Here is an 18,840-nt window from a genome sequence, read left to right on the forward strand (position 1 = left end):
CTGGTGGACCTAAAGCTATTTGTCTTTAATTTTTGTTCGTTCACATCCTCCTATCATCTTGCAGCGTTCATCAACTATGCACATACAGTATTACTAAAAGCATCATTGCAGGATGAAAATGTTTTTCTAGGTGAATTTTTACTCATATTGATCTACCAATAAATGTACATATGTGATCTGCAAATGTAAGGAGGCAGGGATTCCTTCAGGTTGGTGAACAGCAATTTGTTTTGGAACCAATGAGGACTCAGCAGGCTTGAAGTGAAAACATTATCTTGTTTTTACTGTGTAATACACTGCCTGGCCAAAAAAAAAGTCGCCACCTGGATTTAACTAAGCAAATAGGTACAAGCCTCCTATTGGATAAGTACTGCATAGGCGATTATCTTTCAGCTGGCAACAAGTTATTTAACCCCAGCCGATGCAATGAGTAACTCCTCATTTCTTAAACAACCGTGGCAAAAGACACATCCTGTGGTCGTGGAAAAGACGTTAGTCTGTTTAAGAAGGGTCAAATCATTGGCATGCATCAAGCAGAGAAAACATCTAAGGAGATTGCAGAAACTACGAGAATTGGGTTAAGAACTGTCCAACGCATCATTAAAAACTGGAAGGATGGTGGGGAACCATCGTCTTCCAGGAAGAAATGTGGTCGGAAAAAAATCCTGAATGATCGTGATCGGCGGTTACTTAAACGTTTGGTCAAATCAAATCGAAGAAAAACTACAGCAGAACTCAGGAGTATGTTTAATTGTGAACGCAAAAGCATTTCCACACGCACAATGCGAAGGGAACTCAAGAGGTTGGGATTGAACAGCTGCGTAGCCGTTAGAAAACCTCTAATCAGTAAGGCTAACCAGAAAAAAAGGCTTCAGTTTGCTAGGGAGCATAAAGATTGGACTCTGGAGGAATGGAAGAGGGTCATGTGGTCTGATGAGTCCAGATTTACCCTGTTCCAGAGTGATGGGCGCATCAGGGTAAGAAGAGAGGCAGGTGAAGTGATGCACCCATCATGCCTAGTGCCTACTGTACAAGCCTGTGGGGGCAGTGCTATGATCTGGGGTTGCTGCAGTTGGTCAGGTCTAGGTTCAGCAACATTGTGTGCCCAAAGAATGAGGTCAGCTGACTACCTGAATATACTGAATGACCAGGTTATTCCATCAATGGATTTTGTCTTCCCAAATGGAACGGGCATATTCCAAGATGACAATGCCAGGATTCATCAGGCTCACATTGTGAAAGAGTGGTTCAGGGAGCATGAGACATCTTTTTCACACATGGATTGGCCACCACAGAGTCCAGACCTTAACCCCATTGAGAATCTTTGGGATGTGCTGGAGAAGGCTTTGCGCAGTGGTCAGACTCTCCCATCATCAATACAAGATCTTGGTGAAAGTTTAATGCAACACTGGATGGAAATAAATCTTGTGACACTGCAGAAGCTTATTGAAACAATGCCACAGCGAATGCAGGCTGTAATCAAAGCTAAAGGCGGTCCAACAAAATATTAGAGAGTGTGACCATTTTTTGGTGGCGACTTTTTTTTTGGCCTGGTAGTGTATGTTTCAAGTGAGTGAACTTTCAATCTTTCAAGTGGATTTCCTGTTTTAACTGGATAAGCTTCTCAGGGCGTCCCACCTACCTGAAATCTGTTTTTACAATGATTTTATGAATGACATCCCCCACTTCTGCATTGTTTTTCTGGAACATTGTGTGACATCCTTTTAAGTACTGCACAACCTTAATTAATGTGTGATAAGACACATAAAAAATTAAAGGTTGATGCTCTCCAACTCACGACCTGCTTAGTTTTCCCTGCTTCCACAAGAACATGTGATATTTGACCATGCAGCCGAGAGAATTGAACGTGCCAGGCTTATTTTACATCTATTTGTGTATATGTAAATGGAGGCGTATTGAGGGAGGAGTCTGATATTCCCTCATGCACCTGCTGATTCCACAATGATCAAAATATTCAAAGGAATTGTGCTTGAATCCATGTGTACGAACAGCTGCATGCATGTTTTTTTGTCCATGTGCAGTAGAGGTGGGCATTTATTGTATCGTTTATTGTGAAACAATGTCTTATAAAAATTGTAATTTATTGTTGCCACATAAGTTTATTAATGGTAAATAAAAACAAAACTGACAGTATGATTGGAAATGTAATTTTTGCTTTTTTCTCCATTGTTTGTTCTATGAGAAAATCAATAATTATATATTTATTATTTATCAATAATAATATATTTGAAAATATGAATAAATTTAGCTAATGTGTGCAGATTAGTGATATAAATCACACTTTTTAAGTAAGTGCTTTCCAGAATAAGGGTTTATTCTTCAAATGGGAATGTTTGTCAAGAACTATGTTTATGATGCTATGAATGATGTGATTTGCAGTCACAACCATACAGTAAAAAATAAATTATAGTGTTTTTGTTATTAACTTTAGTGCACTTAAAAAATTTTGTAGAAAATCCATGCAACTCTTTGTACACGATTCGCCAGGTTTGCACACATTCAAGGTGATTGAAATGCTGTAAATTTTCCTTAACATTATGCTATATTTATTACATATGCTTATTGTTATTACTGGATATAGATGTTTATTTACAGTTTACATGAAAGATTTATTTAGAATTACCTCTCATTCTCTCCTCCACAGAGAACAGCCCTTCATTAGTCATTTTATGTAGGAAATTCAATTTGACTTCAAGCCTGCAGTGCATCACACTGATATTTCACCTCTTCCGTCCACAGGTTACATTCAGAGCAGAAGACGGCAAGCCAATGGCCATCTGCCAGGTGAACGTGGAGCCAACGCCCCACGTTGTGGACCAGACTTTCCGACTTTACCACCCTGAACTTTGTTTCCTGAAAAAGGCCATCCGCCTGCCGCCGTGGGAAGGCTCAACAGGTTGTTAGGCTTCTTTCAGACAACCTCCCATCATCGATCTTTCCCTAAGCCACAACGTTCCTTTGTGCTGCACTGAATATATATATATATATATACGGTATATATATATAGATATATAATAGATCTACTGGAGATAAATGTGTTTTTTTTTATTTCAGTCACAGAGGTAATGTAATTTGCATTATAGCGGTACCTGGGGAACCAAGGCAGGGGATGGAAATGAGAAGATTGAAAAGTTCATGATGATAATCTAATTCCTGGGACGTGTTCTTATAAATGCTGATTAGATGCGCCATCTAACTGTGGCCTTTTCTTGTAAGTATTAACATTTTCTTTGTTTTCCTTGTTTGTGTGTCAACCAGCCGAAGACCCAAATTCCTGCCCTCATATTTCTGTGCACTGCAGTGACCCTAATATCATCTGCCAGACGAGGATGCTGGTGAGACGACATTACTTTCCTGCATGTTTCTGTTCTGACCACAAGTAACCCACAGTAGCCTTTGCTGATTGCTACATAGTGATAAAAGAGGTAGAAAGCATTTTCTTGCAATTCCCGAGGCATGAGTTTTTATCCATGCTTCCACCGGGACATCATGCCATACTGGAAACACATGTCATTGCTTTCTTAGTCATTTTACGTCTCCACCTTAACATGTTTTTCGTAATTGCTGTTCTTGTTTAGGTTCCTGGAGAGCCTCAGGATGTGTACTTAAAAGTACCAGGGAGTCCCAGTCCACACATAAAGATGTTCTTTGTCATGGTTTTCACGTATGTATTGTTTGCTGCCCACGCAGATTGTATACGGTGAATACAAACACAACTTAGCCTGAAGGAGTGTCCATTTTTAACTAATTGAAATGTTGATATTGGCTTGAACAAGTTGTTTCACTAACCGAGTGGTACCTTTTTGTGAGAGAATGGACCTGAATGAGGAATATTACAGAATTCATAATCTGTTCTACACTGAACCTCAATAAGACATACAATGTCTTGCAAAAGTATTGAACATTTGTTTTGCATTTTCTCACATGAAAGCCACACACCTTGATATATATTATTTTGTTTTTTTTGTTGTGGGTTTGAGAAGGAAGAAATGGTTTTAAATATATATTTCTCCTTGATCTGTTCCTTTTTGCTCACTATGCTGTTTATTTATTAATATTCCCATATAAACTTTTGAGGATTTCAGAGAACAGCTGACGTTAAGTTATGAATATATGGACCCTGTTAACACATCCAGTGTCTTCTGAAAGCAATCAATTGCACTTTCATTTAGGAGTAACTAATTAATTCTAGCATGGCCTTTTTTTTCAAAGCTTAATTAAAAAAAATATTATGTGTTCCATTTTCACCACTTCCGAATTATGTGCTATATTATGTTGGTTGCAACAGAAACATTTAAAGAAATATAAATTGTTAAAAACTGAAGGCATCTGGATGCAATTGCAAGGCATTCTAGGTGTCTTCCTGCTTTTTACCAGTTTCTATGTCTGAAGATATGTCAGACTTAGTTCTGACATTATTCATTAATCAACTGTGTATTTAATATATTAAGCCTTGGTGATATAAAGTAGCATGATTATTCAGAGATTAGATCCTTTTTTCCCCTCCAAAATGGTGTAACCAATGATACAGCCTGTAGATGCCATTTTTAAATGTACTGTAGATGCATCATTTTGTACAGAAGCTACCAGCAGTGTTCACAAACTTGCAGACAGTTTTTATTTCACTCTATAAGAGTGGCTCAGCTGGTAAAGCAAGCTAGTGGCGAAGTCCCCAGCATTTCCTTTCCATGCGCAGAAGTGTCCTTGGGTAAGACACTGAACCCCAAGTTGGTCCTAATGGCAGGTGCACACTTCTCATGCCAGCTTTCTCATCTGCCTCTGTGACTTTGTGAGAAAAAGAGGGAAAAGAGTGCCAATAAGTATAAATCCCTTGAAACACTTTAAGCCAACACTTAAACTAAGTGCTTTTCATTTTTCATCAAAGCTATACATATAGCTGAATGGAGAACGGCAGTATTTGCAATATATGCCATGTCTAAGACATCAAATATTAAACTTATTATCCACTACTTTCAGTAGTTAACATTGTGGTGTGAGTTTGGAACAATTAAAAGAAAGTGCGACTGGAAAACCCCAAATGCTCTTTTGTGTGTGCATCTGTTTACCATCTGAAGATATCACTTCATTTCATCAGCAACTCCAAATGTTACTGATGTTCCATGAGCCCTTGAAAACTCACACTGCCTTATTTCTATTGCAAATATCCCCAAAGGCTTCTCGAGTGCTGTTTTCTCAGAGCAGAACCGAGTAGGTGACTACATTGCCTCCCACTCTCACAGCCAGCTAGCACTCCTAAGACTCTGTTCCCTTCATCTCAGCTCTGATTGGCGATGATGTTTGTTCTTATTAAAATGCTCACTGAGCTGTTGATCAGCTCTTATGATTTCCAAACTCAAGCTGCACCTGCCGCATCTCCGGGGGAGCCTTAATTGTTCTCGACTGTGTGCGTTTCTTGTTTTTTCTTTGTTGACAGTGATAAGTGGAAGGCGGCGCCCTCTCAGATCTGGCAGGTTTACGTGCATTTTCTGGAGCGGGTGGACGTCAGCTGCGTGACTGGCCAGAGAACCTGTCAATCACTGGTTCTGAGGGGAAAACAGGCCGTTCGCAAGATCAAATGTTTCTTGTCACACCCCAAAGAAATTGAGGTACACTGTTTTAATTTGTAAAGAAGTAAAGTGAATTTATTGTGTCTTGATTTTAGCTGATAATTACAAAACGTGTTGTGGGTGACTTGGCTGCTATTAACTCAAACTAAGTTAAATTGACTATAAATTAATAAATTAGGTTTAGGAAAGTCGGAAATAGAGATTCCGATACTCTATTTTGTGTTATGATTTGATACATTCAATGTATATTATACAGAAAAAATGAGTTTTAATTTAATATTTAGTTTAGTTCTTATCTTAGTGTTGCAACTAATTACAAAAAATACATAATCACTGTCAGCGTTCAGTTGTATTATTATTTCCCATTTTAATATTTACATAATAGGCCCCAAAGTGGTAATTTTGTGTTTATATTAACATCATATGAAAGCTGCTAAATCTGTATAAAGACGGCTGAAACTAGGGAGGCTGGTGAAAACACAAAGGACTTCAGAGCATGACTGCAGTGTAAAACAGACTGGTGCTCTGAAACCTTTAACTTTATTGATGTGTAAATGTTTGTAAAATGGTCTGAAGAGCTTTAAAAGCTAGTAATAAACTCCCGCCACAACAAGCTTTTCTGCCATGAACAAACATTAATTATTCATGAGCAAAGGTGTATTCGTGTTTGTACATTAAAGATTGAGAAAAGTCACACAAGATGATTTCAATAAAGTAGTAGTTTCTTATTTTAGTCCAAGAAAGCCCTGAAATTTGATGGTGAAATGTTTTAAGCTATTTTTAACAGCTCTTATTGGACATTAGCATCTCTAGCATGTACATATTGTTTTGAACTGTAAATGTTTCTACCTTGTGTCAAAGTCTGTCAACATTTTCCTGACATGTCCAGACTTTATGTGCCACATGGCAGACAGAAGTTAAACATTCAAAACAATAAAATGAAGCCACTTCCTCTTTGGGGGTTTGCTTTGCTGTTGCTGTTTAACTGAGATTTCACTTGAGTTATTCTTACTGTCACACTTACAAATAACATTTGCCACTATACATTTTTTACATGGAATAAATAACAAAAATCTGTCTTGTATTTATTTTTGACTTTAAAATAACTCCAGAGAAGGAGATATTTTAAAACATATTGAGTAAAAGTCAGCCATGTCTGGATCAACGACTTCAGCCTGATATCTGGTCCAAGAATGACGATATCTGTATCTTATTTGATTACAGATATTGGAGCAGATTGTCCCCATCTCTTATCATCAGGGCTCTATTCAGTATCCAAATTTTCCGTGAGCTTTCTAACCTTGATGTGTGTTACAGTCATGTTTTGTTGCCAATTGGCGATCTGGTGCATACATAATATTTCTCTCTCTGCTCCAGTGGATGGCAACAGCTCTGTTATTGGCTGCATCAGCCTGTCTGGAGAAGGTTAGTTGCTCTGGCTTTGCCATGTGCCAATTACTTGTCGAATAGGTTTTGGTTCCCTTGGGTCTAATTTAGGAGTTATCTAATTAGCTTAGGATGTGACTTTTTGGACAAATTATCCAAAGCCATTCATTTAAAACCACTAGAAATAGAATTTTCCATTTTGGATATTTTGATATTTCTTTAAGCAAAAGAAAGCAAATGGTTTGGACTATTTGACATTAAATGACTAATGAAATGAAGTGAACTAATTTGTCAGTATTTTGTACCTCACAACACAACCTGAGCCCTAAAATAGTTAGAAAATAATATGCTCACTTGCTGAAGTTGATGTGCTCACTTCAGCATTTTTATTCTATAATTGTTGGGCAAGATAAGTAGCTGAATCAATTTCTACACTATCAGCGTAAAATTATTTCACACAATGCATGTTGAAAAAGATGACAAGGAAGGATTAGTCTGCAGTTGCAACAATTCAATACGCCATCTTAAAAGGATAGTAGATCATTTTTGAAGTGATCTGCAGTTAAAAAGTTGTAAAGTTACAGTCACACCCGCAGTAGATAATTTTCATGGCATTTTTACTTGTAAACTGAGAATAGCTGGTCACTGAGGCTAAAGCTGCAGTTTCTATAAAAACTGCAAATAATTCTTGGATATTTCACCCTTTTTATTGCATTTCCAAACTGTTCATGAGAGACAAAATGTGGATTTTTTTATATCAAAGTAAAAACTGATTTATACAAAAATAACAATTAAAAAGACATTTGACATAAAATAACTGATTGCATATATATTCACCCCCTTCAAGTCAGTATTTAGTAGAGGCACCTTTGCCTTGTTCAGTTAGGCGCGCTCATCTGGATGCTGCGTTTTACTCATTTTTCTTTGCAAAACTGTTCAAGCTGTCAGGACTTTACTTAACTGCAACCCACGTGATCTCCATTCCACTCATTGTGACTACAACCACCAGTTGACTTACATCAAAGGGTTCTTTTGTCATTTTTTCTCAAAAAGCCACATTTTGTTGATCGTGACTGATTTGTAAAAGCAATACAAGGGTAAAACATCCTAGAGGATGGGAACTTTTTATAGATACTGTACTAGCAAGTCTGAAAGGGGCAAAGACGGAAGCTGTCTTCTATGACCTAACACAACTCTAATCTTAAAAACATCACAGCAGTTTGTACAAACACTATTTTATATAGCTTTTATATTTTGCATATATATATATATATTTCCATTGGGCAGTCATTTACATAGAAGCTGGTAATTATCTACATGGAAAATACAAGTAGGAGGCTATGTGCCACCAATGGTCTTCCTTTGTGAAACGTGGTTTTCTCTGGTGGAGAAAATGCATTACAATAGTATTACAGCATTTTTTCTTTCTTCTTGATTTTCACATTGACTTACTTTTCTTTACCTTTCTGTACATCTTCCATTCTTTGTGTTGAAAACTGTTGAGATCCCTGTTTTTCGTACTGCCTTCTACCTCCATTTTGTAGCAATCATTAGGATCCGGATAATTGTGAATTCTACTGCCAGTAAGATATTAACTGTTTCTACCATTATAACAGAAGCTCAAGTCAAAAATAGTTAAGTAAATCTCTTTTTGCTACTACTCCCACAGAAAGGACTACAGCCACTGGTCGATGGGAGACCTTGGTGATAGAAAACAACTTTTAGCAAAAGTTGAGTTCAGTTCAACTTGACTTCAAGTAGATGCCTTGCAATAAACTAAATCTACTTGTGGAAGATTGGCTCAGCAGTAATTAGGAAAAGTGGAAAACACATACACAGAATACCTTTATTTCTTAGTTTGAAAAAGACCTCTTTTGGATAGTTCTTTTACATTTTTTTCAATTGGATCCACTAACTGAGTTCATACTCAGTTAGTGGATCCAAAATTATGGGACTGCATTTAATTATATAAACTGTGATTTGCGACAGTTTAACTTGGAGAACAAAGTGGTGTGTCCTTTCTGCCACCTGCTCTCATAAGCTATTCTGTCACTCTGCATGTTATCCAAAGAACATTTTGCACACAAGCACCACTGGACCAACATTTCAGTTATTATGAGTTCTTTGTGCTTAGATGCATTGCTAAAAAATCTGAAAATGTCACAGGACCTCTAATTTCTGAACATCATTCCTCTTTATGTTTGCTGTCTGTGCCTCTGTGTTGATTGGGAAAAGCCAGCTGAAACTAAACAGCTGAAACCTTACATATCAAATGGGAAGCTGTGAGCTTTTCTCCTGCCAGATTTCTTTCAGAATGAGGGATTTCTGTTTTTCCTAGTGCACATCCAAAAATGATTTTCTGCTAATTGTTCTTCGAGCAGCACAAAGCAGCACGGAGCAGAGGAATAACAACGGTTTCCTTTGCAATAACCCCTCGGTTTAGATTCAAGTCATTATCAAGAATGAAGTGTGTACTGACAGCGTGTGTCATTTCAATTTAGGTTTGTCTCCATTTTGCAATGATGTCAGATAAAAAAAAAAAAAAGACTTGGTTATTTGAAGACATAGAAATGTGCTCTGTGCACAGCATATTGCCCTTTATTTTCAATAGATGTTTTCTTCTTCATATCTGATAGCTAGAGCAGCCAGACAGCTTCTCAGTCAGAGTTATTTCATAATACTCACCCATATTCAAAGAAGGGGATGATGGACTGTCACGGTTTTCCTGCGCGCTCACTGTACGACCCAAACATGTTTACCCTGTAGAAATAGGGTACCGTCTGAGAAAGTGACAGATGTATTTTTCAAAGAGATTCACCGTATGCATCAGTGGCAGCTTTGATCTGGCTCTCAGCAGGTTTGGCTGACTGTGGAATGCACTGAAGGAGTCTTACAAAACAGGATAAAGCTCAGCTTCAGAGAATAGCTTTGCTTTTCTCCGAGCAGATTGAAAAACAGCTGCACAGTAGAGCTCAATCTCACATCCTTGTGTATGTCACTTTTTTCTCCTCTGCTTTCATTGTCTGGATTCATTGTCTGTTCTCTTCTCTTTACCTTTTTCGCCACATCTTACTTTTCTCTGGCCCACTCTCAGTAAACTGGGCACCTTCTTTATTTCTCTCTGACTTATTAACCCTGTCCCTTTCCGCCCCTTCGTCTTTGTCCTGTCACACTCTTTCTGTCACTTGTTCAATGGCTCTGCTTACCTTCATTGTGTTGTCGCCGTTCTCATAACCTAATCACCAGCATCTCATCACCTCGCTGCCAGGTCCAATCAACCTTTCCCGCCCTCACCTCCCCTGCAGGTGGACCCGGCCGGTGTGTTTGTTTTGCCTCCTGCCGCTGTGCAGGAGCTCCAGCTAAGGGTTCAGCCATGGCAGGCTGGCAGCCGCTTCCTGTATGTGAACGCTGTGGACGTGGATCAGCAAAGGCTGGTCGCCGCCTGGCTCCTGTGTCTCAGTGTCCACCGTCCTGTACTGTCAAAGGTGAGAGGATCTTTCTCTGAACTTCTCTGAAAAGAAATTCTATGTCTAGATTTTTTTCTTTTATCTAAACGTTTTGAGAAATGTTGAGGACCGAAATTGTTGGTCAAATGTGGCAGCTAATCATCAAAATTACAAGAAATAAAGGCTTGAAATGATGTACTACACTATGGTTAGGTAAGGGTAAGAGTTAGGGTACAGTGTATAACTGGTTACCCCAGTTATTATATACATTACACTTTGTAAAATGCGTGACAATTTTTTTAAAAACTTTTTCGCAATATTAACATTTCTTTTAAAGCCTGACTGCTATGCAGCAGGGGGGATGGGCTTCTCTCTCACTCTTTGCTTTCATTCCAGTGTAAGTTTTGTTTGTGTTTGGTTATCTTAATTTTATATTCCATATTTACGTTCAACATTGTCATCCATTTACTTTGACACCACTAATTACTGACTACCTACAGCACAGGTTGTCTGCACATCCTTAAAATGTCTTAAATTTGTGTCTAAAATAAAGGTCTTAAAATGTCTTAAATTCATTAAAAAATCTTAGTTGGTCTTTAACTTGTTAATCATAATTCTTACTATTTACTGTAGTTTTTTTCTCACTGTGCTTTGAGTTTCATGCAAACATCTTCATTGCATTCTGTGAGTCAAAGCAGTGGAAGGTAGCAATCTGCTAATATAGCTAATATAGCTTGCAAGCTAGGTTTTTTTTTTATGTCTATCATGAATAAGTGAAAATTTATCAGCAGTTGGCTGAATGATGTTCTTTTTTGTCAATGACTGACTTCTGCTGCCAACACAGAGGAGGCTGAGTATCGAAAAACGTTTCTGGAACTATGGCTGTGAAGAACCATATGTGACCAGAGAAGCAGAAAGCCAGATTCAGAATTTTTGCTACACTTGATTGTAATGCAGCAAGTTTCCCCAACCATCCCTTATAGTAACAGTTTTAATTTAATATGATTCAAGATAGCTTTAAAATTTTATTTAAAAAGTCTTAAGTTTTATTTGGTGAAACCTTCAGATATGCTGTCATAGTTTTCTTTCCTATTTTCTCAGATATTAAATTAATGCCAAAACGTCATTTCCAGATTTTTTGTAACCCATAAACCATGTTGGGACTTTTGATTGTTGCTCATTTTTTATAATTTCAATTTAATCTTCGTAATTTAGAAACTTCAACTATTTCTTGTGCAGTTCAAATTTTTCCAAAGGTCACTGCTGTTTCTTGTGGGGTTTTTTAACCTGTGTTTGATACTATAGCTAACCATACTTTGCAAAGCAAGTCAGTGACAAGCAAGTGCACCATAAACTGTTTGTGTGTGGGTGTGTGCAGGCATTCGAAGTGTCTGTCCCGGCTGGTAATGGGCGTGGCAGCTCCAGAAAAATTACGTACACCAACCCTTACACCAGCACACGGACATTCCTGCTCCGCTCCGACCATCCTGACCTGCTCCAGTTCAGAGAGGATCAGTTCCAGGTGAGATAAGGCAGGAGGCAATACAGTTCTCTCCACTTCATTAAGACTCAAATCAATACTTTGATTAACGCCTTGACCAAAGCTTGTCAGGTGTCCTCCACAGATAGTTTCTCTAGATTAAAGGATTAATCTTGTTAACACAGTGTGAATAATTTCTGTGTTGTTGATGATCCATGACATGTGTTCGCAGAAAGTGAAACATCAATCCTTTTTCCCCACCAGACGTCAAGCCATTAAGTTTTGTGACAAATTCTTGATTAATATAAACTGTAACAGAGGCACGTCTGAGCTGTAAAAGAGCTAAAAGTGATGGTTTATTGGAGCCTCAAGCTGGATTCACCTCTTTATTCATGACCCGGCTCTCGTTCAACACCGCTCATTATATAATATATTGTATATCTATCTGCACAAAATTAATCTAGTTAAAACCTTGAGAAGGGTTTAACCTACGTATTGATTATAAAAAAATGCTTTAAACATTCACTGCTAAATAAATAAAACAACATCCCCCACACCTATTGACACCCTGGGAAAGATGTGTAATCAGCCTTAAAATAAATGAATCTTTTGTTGGAGAAGTGGTAATATCACACTTGGTAAAATCAGGAATCCAAGCTTTGATTTGAGTATATTGATTTAGTTAGGAGGGGGAAATTCATTATAAAACCTAATAGTTTTCTCCAATTCTCCAGTGCCACACTTTTTGGAATTTTCACTATTTTATTTCTTCGAAAGGACTGCACTTAATCTCCCCCTAAAACATTTTTAGAAAGTTAAAGCCAACACATTGATGGATCTATGGCTTTTTGTATTTGCACATTATTTTCAGAAAAGTTAGTCCAATGTCCTGGGTCCTTGAGAAGATGACGTCTCTCTTTCTTTAGTTTACCACAGATTTTGTTTCAGTAGGACTTAGATCTGATAACTGAGATGGATTTGAACGAAGGTTCATTTTGTGTCAGATAAACCACTTCTGTTAATTTAGTTGGGTACTTATTTTGTTTTTATAGGCAGAATAATAATAATACTTTTTCTCGGTTTAAAGCTACAGGTGACAATACTTTTATGTGAAACATTGATAAGGTTCTCAGTTGCTTCAAAAGTGCAGAATGCTCATAGTATCGCAAGATTATTCCCCATAGCTAAGAGTATGGCAATTTTTTTATCTTTTGTTCCAGTTAAAGTAGCAAACATCATAGATCTGTGTTTGTAGTGGCAGGACATGAACAGATTTTCTGTGGTCATTCCCAAAACAACCAGTAAGGATTGTATGTTTTATCTAATGGTTGTTGTATATTCTTGGTAAATCTATTATATCATCTTCTGTTGCAGATTTTACTAGTAAGCTTTTTTTTTTACTTCACTTACCATCCTCCTTCTTTGGTCCTCTTCCAGTTTCAATTGATTCAACCTTTTAAAATATGTGCAGCCTTTTGGATGTAATTTTTCTCTACATAAAGATCATTTTACATCTGTACGACTTGAATGATGTTTCACATCAAAATATATTTTTAAATGGTCTACTTCAAATGTTAAGTATAAAACATTGTATGAATGTCAGTAGGGATGTCTAGTAGTAGACACCCTTATTAGTAGACAAATATGTTTTGTTTTATTTTGCAAAAACAAAAAAATGTTTCCCAACTTAATCAGTGTACTCAAACTAAAGATTTTTTCAGTCTGACATTTGTGTCAAAAGAGTTAATTTGTGTAATACTTGTTACACATCTTTAAAAGGAATACCATTAATTTCAAAGAGTTTTGCAGACATGTACATATGTCTTTGGCAGTGAATAAGATTGTATTGATTTCAACACATTTGTTGTTCGGGCCTCAGCTGCGACAAGTGTTGTTCTTGTTTATTTTCAGATCAGATGGAGGGGAATATTACAAAGCCTTTCTTTACTTTGCTTTGTTGTCGTGTGGTCAGCTGCAGCCTCCTGCTGATTTATTCCCTCATCAAAATAAAATAAAAAAAAAAACCTGTTAGGTTGATGCCGTCATTTCCTTATCATTTGCTTATTTGACAAAATAGCAAAACAAGCGAGACAAACACAACATGTGAGACGCAATAGGAGCCAGTTTGCACATAAACACTGAAGGAGTCTTGCTGGGTTTGGCCCGAAGACGGTGCATCGTTATAAATGAGGTGGGCAGAGTGAAAAGCAGCCTCTGTTTTTCCCACCTTCCTGGTGAATCTCCAGGTATCTCATGAAGGATCTGCTGTCCCTGTTGCCTCAAGCAAAGGAGAAGGTTGTCTTTTCTGTTTTATATAACAGCTTCAGAGAAACTGAAAATAACATAAGGTTCTAAGGAAAGTAATTGCTCTGTAAATTTCACATTTTGATTATTTTATTTATTTTCTGAGGTTATGTAAATGAAAAACGGGTAATGGCTGATAGAAATACCGTGAGAATATCAACAAAAAGATTAAATTATGACCTTGTAGGCTATGAGCCCCGACAACAAAAACATCAGCACTTTCTTCCCTTTAATTAGTGAGAACAATGAAAAATTGCAGGCTGTGTGGACAAAACTGGTAATTTATACAAAAAAAGGTAAGGACGGCAGTGTCAGGAAGTTATAACAACAGAGGAGCGATGCTACTTTGTCTCTCCTTTCAAACATTGTTCATAAAAATAAGAAAACTGTTGGAAAAAGCAGTTCAGCTGTTTTTTGTAATAGAAATGACTAATTTAACGACTGCACATAAAGCTGTGTCTGTGCAGCATCATGTCCCATTTAACAGATTTTAAACCTTATCCTGGGCTTTTGTATAAGCTGATCTTTTTTTGTGACTATTTCAGTCAAGATGGTGGTCTCAGTTCAGTATATAACATGCAGCCTGTACATTCTGGCCAGTTTTTCCTTATTGGGCTCTCTGGGTCTTATTTGCTTCACAGCGTTGGTAAATTCACAGCCACAGATTCATGGCATTGAGCTCAAAGCTTCTGTCATTATCGAACACAGATATACTGGAACAGACCCCTGTAATATAAACAGAGCAGTATGAAACCAATTGGAATGCCTCATTATGAAGAGAGAACTCACAAGCCAAAACAGTATGCTCATTTACAAGCTTTTCTTTTGTTAAGGCAAGAAACCCCAGCAAACTAAACATACACATTTCTGGTTTTAAGTTTACACACTGTACATCCAGCATTAATATTATATTGTTAGGATTTAAGAAACTAGTTTTGTTTTTTTTTGACTGATTTTTGGACTCAATAATTGGATTCACAAGTCTCAATTTATTGTGGCCTTTCTCTTTATGCCGTGTCAAGATTATACACACCGTACAAACACAACCTCCAAGTAATTTTTTGTGTAAATGTCCCATGCAGATAACCCATGTGCTTTTTGTGGACACCTTTTTTTTTTTCTCCTGATCCAAGTCATCTTGGCATTTTCAGATACGGAGTCCTAATCTGACAGTTAAACTTTAATAAAATCAATATAATATGTACGCACAAAGCCTCAGTAGCTTTAAAGTGCAGTAACATAACACTACGTTTCATCAGTGTTGCGTTCTACTCACCAGTGTTTATAAATGCTGCAGGTTCTCTGCCTGTCGTGACAGTGACAGACGTCTCAGCTGGTGTTTGTGGAGGATAACTTTAGTCCGCCGTTCCAACATGCGATTAGCTTTGTTAAGAAAGCAGCTGCAACCTTCTGAGAGCACTTTACCTAACATGGCCATCAATTTTTCATTTGTTTCTGAAGCTCTATCTGACTCAACACATACAGTTGGGTTTTTGCTGAAGAGCTTCTCTGATATGACTTGTTTATTATTTGAATTGTATCACATTTTAATTCAGTTCCAGTTAAGGGGTGAAGTACACTGAATCTGATCTGATGATTCAAATTGATTCAGGACATCTGTATTTTCTACATATACTGACCCATTCGATAAATCAGAATATTGCTGGCAAGCCCATTTACTTCAGAAACTTTATCACTAAGTGAAACATTACATACACAAATCAAACACAGATGGAGTTTTTGGAAGCCATTACTTTTCAATTATGATTTTCCACTTACAAAAACCATGACATGTAAAATTAGAATATTAAACCAATAAAAATGCATTTTATATTACAGAAATGGGAGTGGATGAAAAATACATTTAATATCTGCTTAAAGGTTGTTATCTTCAAAAGGTACTTTTAATCTGACAAACGGGCCTTATCTGCAATCATATTTTATTGAATATGATTGCAGATACAGAGCTTATATTGTTTAAAACAAAAAAGAACCAGACAATAAAGGGCATGTGTTTGCTTTGTTCACTGTGTTCAGATTGGCGGTGGAGAGAGTTACACGATCGGATTGCGATTCGCTCCCAGCCAGAGTTCGGGCTCGGCGGAGATCCTGGTTTACGTCAATAACTCGGAGGAGAAAACCGAGGAAACATTCTGCGTCAAAGTCAACTATTCTTGAGCATCGGTCTGAAAATGCTGCTTGTATTTGAGTAATATTTTATCGCTCAGTCTAGTTTTATAAAACATTTGTTGATGAATATTTTTTTTTTGTATTACTTGTGTCATTTTGTACAATTGAGTGCTGCGGCCATACTAACACCAAATGAAAAATAAAATAAAATTACAAGAATAAAATTATAATATTACGAGAGTAAACACGTACAAGTATAAAATCATAATATTATGAGAATAAAGTCAAAAATAATACAAGAATAAAGTTGTACTAATATGAAAATATTTATAATTTTTATTTGTTTATTATTTAACCTTCATTTCAACATTTTGACTTTATTCTTGTACAACTTTATTCATATAATATCATGACTTTATTCCTGTAATTTTATTTTTATTTTCTTTGCATAGCCCTAATTATTTGTTGCAGTTTTGTACTTTGTAAATTATTAATTTTAACTGCTGACTCAATTAGTTTGTTTGTAGCCCAACAAAAGATGAACCCTAGCATAAACCTAGATGGCACCCTGCTCACAATTTACTGTAGCTGCTGAGGCTGATTCCCAGTTGTGAGCCATCCACGGAAATGTCCAGCGAATGTTTGACAGTTCAAACCAGTCGAATGCAACATGGGGGTGAAAGCAGTAACATTTCATTCGCTCTAATTACCCAGTGAGCCCACTTGAATGCCACTCGATGGTTGGGTTTTCATCTAAGACAAGCCGGCGGTTCGACCTTCACGTCTCCCCACTTTTTAAACAACTTATTCTCATCACCGGTGTTATTAGAAACCCTGCCGTAATGAGGTATGATTTTATTTAGCAAGGCGCACATCTCTACACAGCGCTCTCATTAACACAAGCACCCTTTTAAGCCCTCCACGCTCTCCCGCTGCTTGCTGCGCTCCGTGTTTCCCCGGTTTGAGGAGCTGGGAGACAGAGAAAGAGAAGGCCATGCATATTGTGTTATATAACTCAAGAGTTACACAATTCCTCCTCCTCACCCGCTACCACCACCGCCGCCGCGCCCCACGCTCTCCCTCCCCTGCTCGCTTTCAGTCTCATTAGAATGCAGGCTGCAAAATAAGCCTCGGCACAGCAGCAGCAGAGACAAATAAAACAAAGATAGTCACTAAGCCGGGTTCATCGTATGGATGCCTTATTGTCTTTAGATGTTTCGCGTCAACGTGAAAATAGGCAGATAAAGTTTTATTTACTTTGTCGTTTATACTTTTGAACATTCTGTTGCAATGTTCACAATATTCTGGCCAGTTGTGCTCATCTTCATATAAAGTCTTAATGCTTTATGTGTAGGTTATTTACTGTTCACGACGTCATTTCTTGCATATATCCCATTTCAGAAAAACGTTCTTCTTAACTCAACAGCAATATGTGTAAATTAAGTCAGCTTCCATCAAGATACATGCAGAAAAGAAACACACTTTCTCTTAGTCCTATTCTTGGGCAAATGTAATAAAACTCAAGTCACAATATTCCATATATGTGACTAGAAGGTCACATATATGGAACCTTAAACATAACAGTTGTGTACTTAAATATTATTCTATCAGTGACATCAAAGCAGTTTTTATTAGTGTATCACCAAATTACGTTAATGTACAAAGACGTAAAAAAAAATTACATTTTAAGAAGTACTTATCGAATGCAGACAGCTATTTATTTATATTTTAAGTTTATTTTGGGGTTTTGTTTTACCTTCTGGCACAACCAGCCCTTTGTGAACATTAATGATCTTGATATGGCTTAACATGAAAATGAGTTTGACGCCTCATTAAATATCAGCACATGACGCATTTCAAAATGTCTTTGGCAGGTTTTGAAGTGACATACGTTTAACCTAAAGTATACAAAACCTTCAACAAATTCAACAGTCATTTATTAAACATTCATCAAATGGGGAAAAAAAAAAGTCTGAATAACTGAGTCCATCTTTGTGTACATTTTATAAGCGGAGAGCCAGATGTTTATCTCATTTTTACAGTTTAACTCTTGAGATTTTCAAAAGACTACCATCTTCTCCAAAGCCAGAATGTTCCAAAGCAAAGGTTGAAGGCTGGTGCCCAAAGTCGGTCATGGAGGGCCGGCATCCTTCATGTTTTAGTTCTCTCCCTGGTGGTAGTAACAACCTCCTTAGCAGGTCAGTGTTCTTCTTAGACCTTCTAATGAGCCATCATTTGATCCAGGTGCGTTAAACCAGGGAGAGAACTAAAACATGCAGGATGCCGGCCATTAAGGAACGACTTTGGGCACCACTGCTAAAACAGAGACTTTGCTGTAGGCCGTTCACCCTTCCTGTAATCTGCTGAAAGTCTCACTCTCGCATTCTGAATGAACCACAGACATGTAGAACACAGGTGTTTACATTTCACTACAATGAAAATGGCAACCTCTGCGTTTAATTTTACTCAACATCTGCCTCATAGAACACAGGTGTGTGCAAGTCTT

The 18,840-nt window shown here is 37.4% G+C and overlaps 1 protein-coding gene across 1 annotated transcript in view; it reads left to right on the forward strand.

Annotated features, from left to right (window-relative positions):
- The window catches only part of nphp4 (nephronophthisis 4), a 171,423-nt gene extending 154,879 nt beyond the window's left edge, over nt 1-16,544 (forward strand). Inside the window, exons 23-29 of the mRNA XM_032576022.1 lie at nt 2,761-2,917; nt 3,280-3,356; nt 3,600-3,685; nt 5,456-5,627; nt 10,280-10,459; nt 11,799-11,942; nt 16,242-16,544. Of these exons, the coding sequence (XP_032431913.1) occupies nt 2,761-2,917; nt 3,280-3,356; nt 3,600-3,685; nt 5,456-5,627; nt 10,280-10,459; nt 11,799-11,942; nt 16,242-16,382 (957 nt within the window). The 3' untranslated portion in view covers nt 16,383-16,544. The remainder of the gene's footprint in view (nt 1-2,760; nt 2,918-3,279; nt 3,357-3,599; nt 3,686-5,455; nt 5,628-10,279; nt 10,460-11,798; nt 11,943-16,241) is intronic.
- The last annotated feature ends 2,296 nt before the right edge of the window (nt 16,545-18,840 follow it).

Source organism: Xiphophorus hellerii, chromosome 1 (genome assembly GCF_003331165.1).
Source record: "Xiphophorus hellerii strain 12219 chromosome 1, Xiphophorus_hellerii-4.1, whole genome shotgun sequence".
NCBI classification, from domain to species: domain Eukaryota; kingdom Metazoa; phylum Chordata; class Actinopteri; order Cyprinodontiformes; family Poeciliidae; genus Xiphophorus; species Xiphophorus hellerii.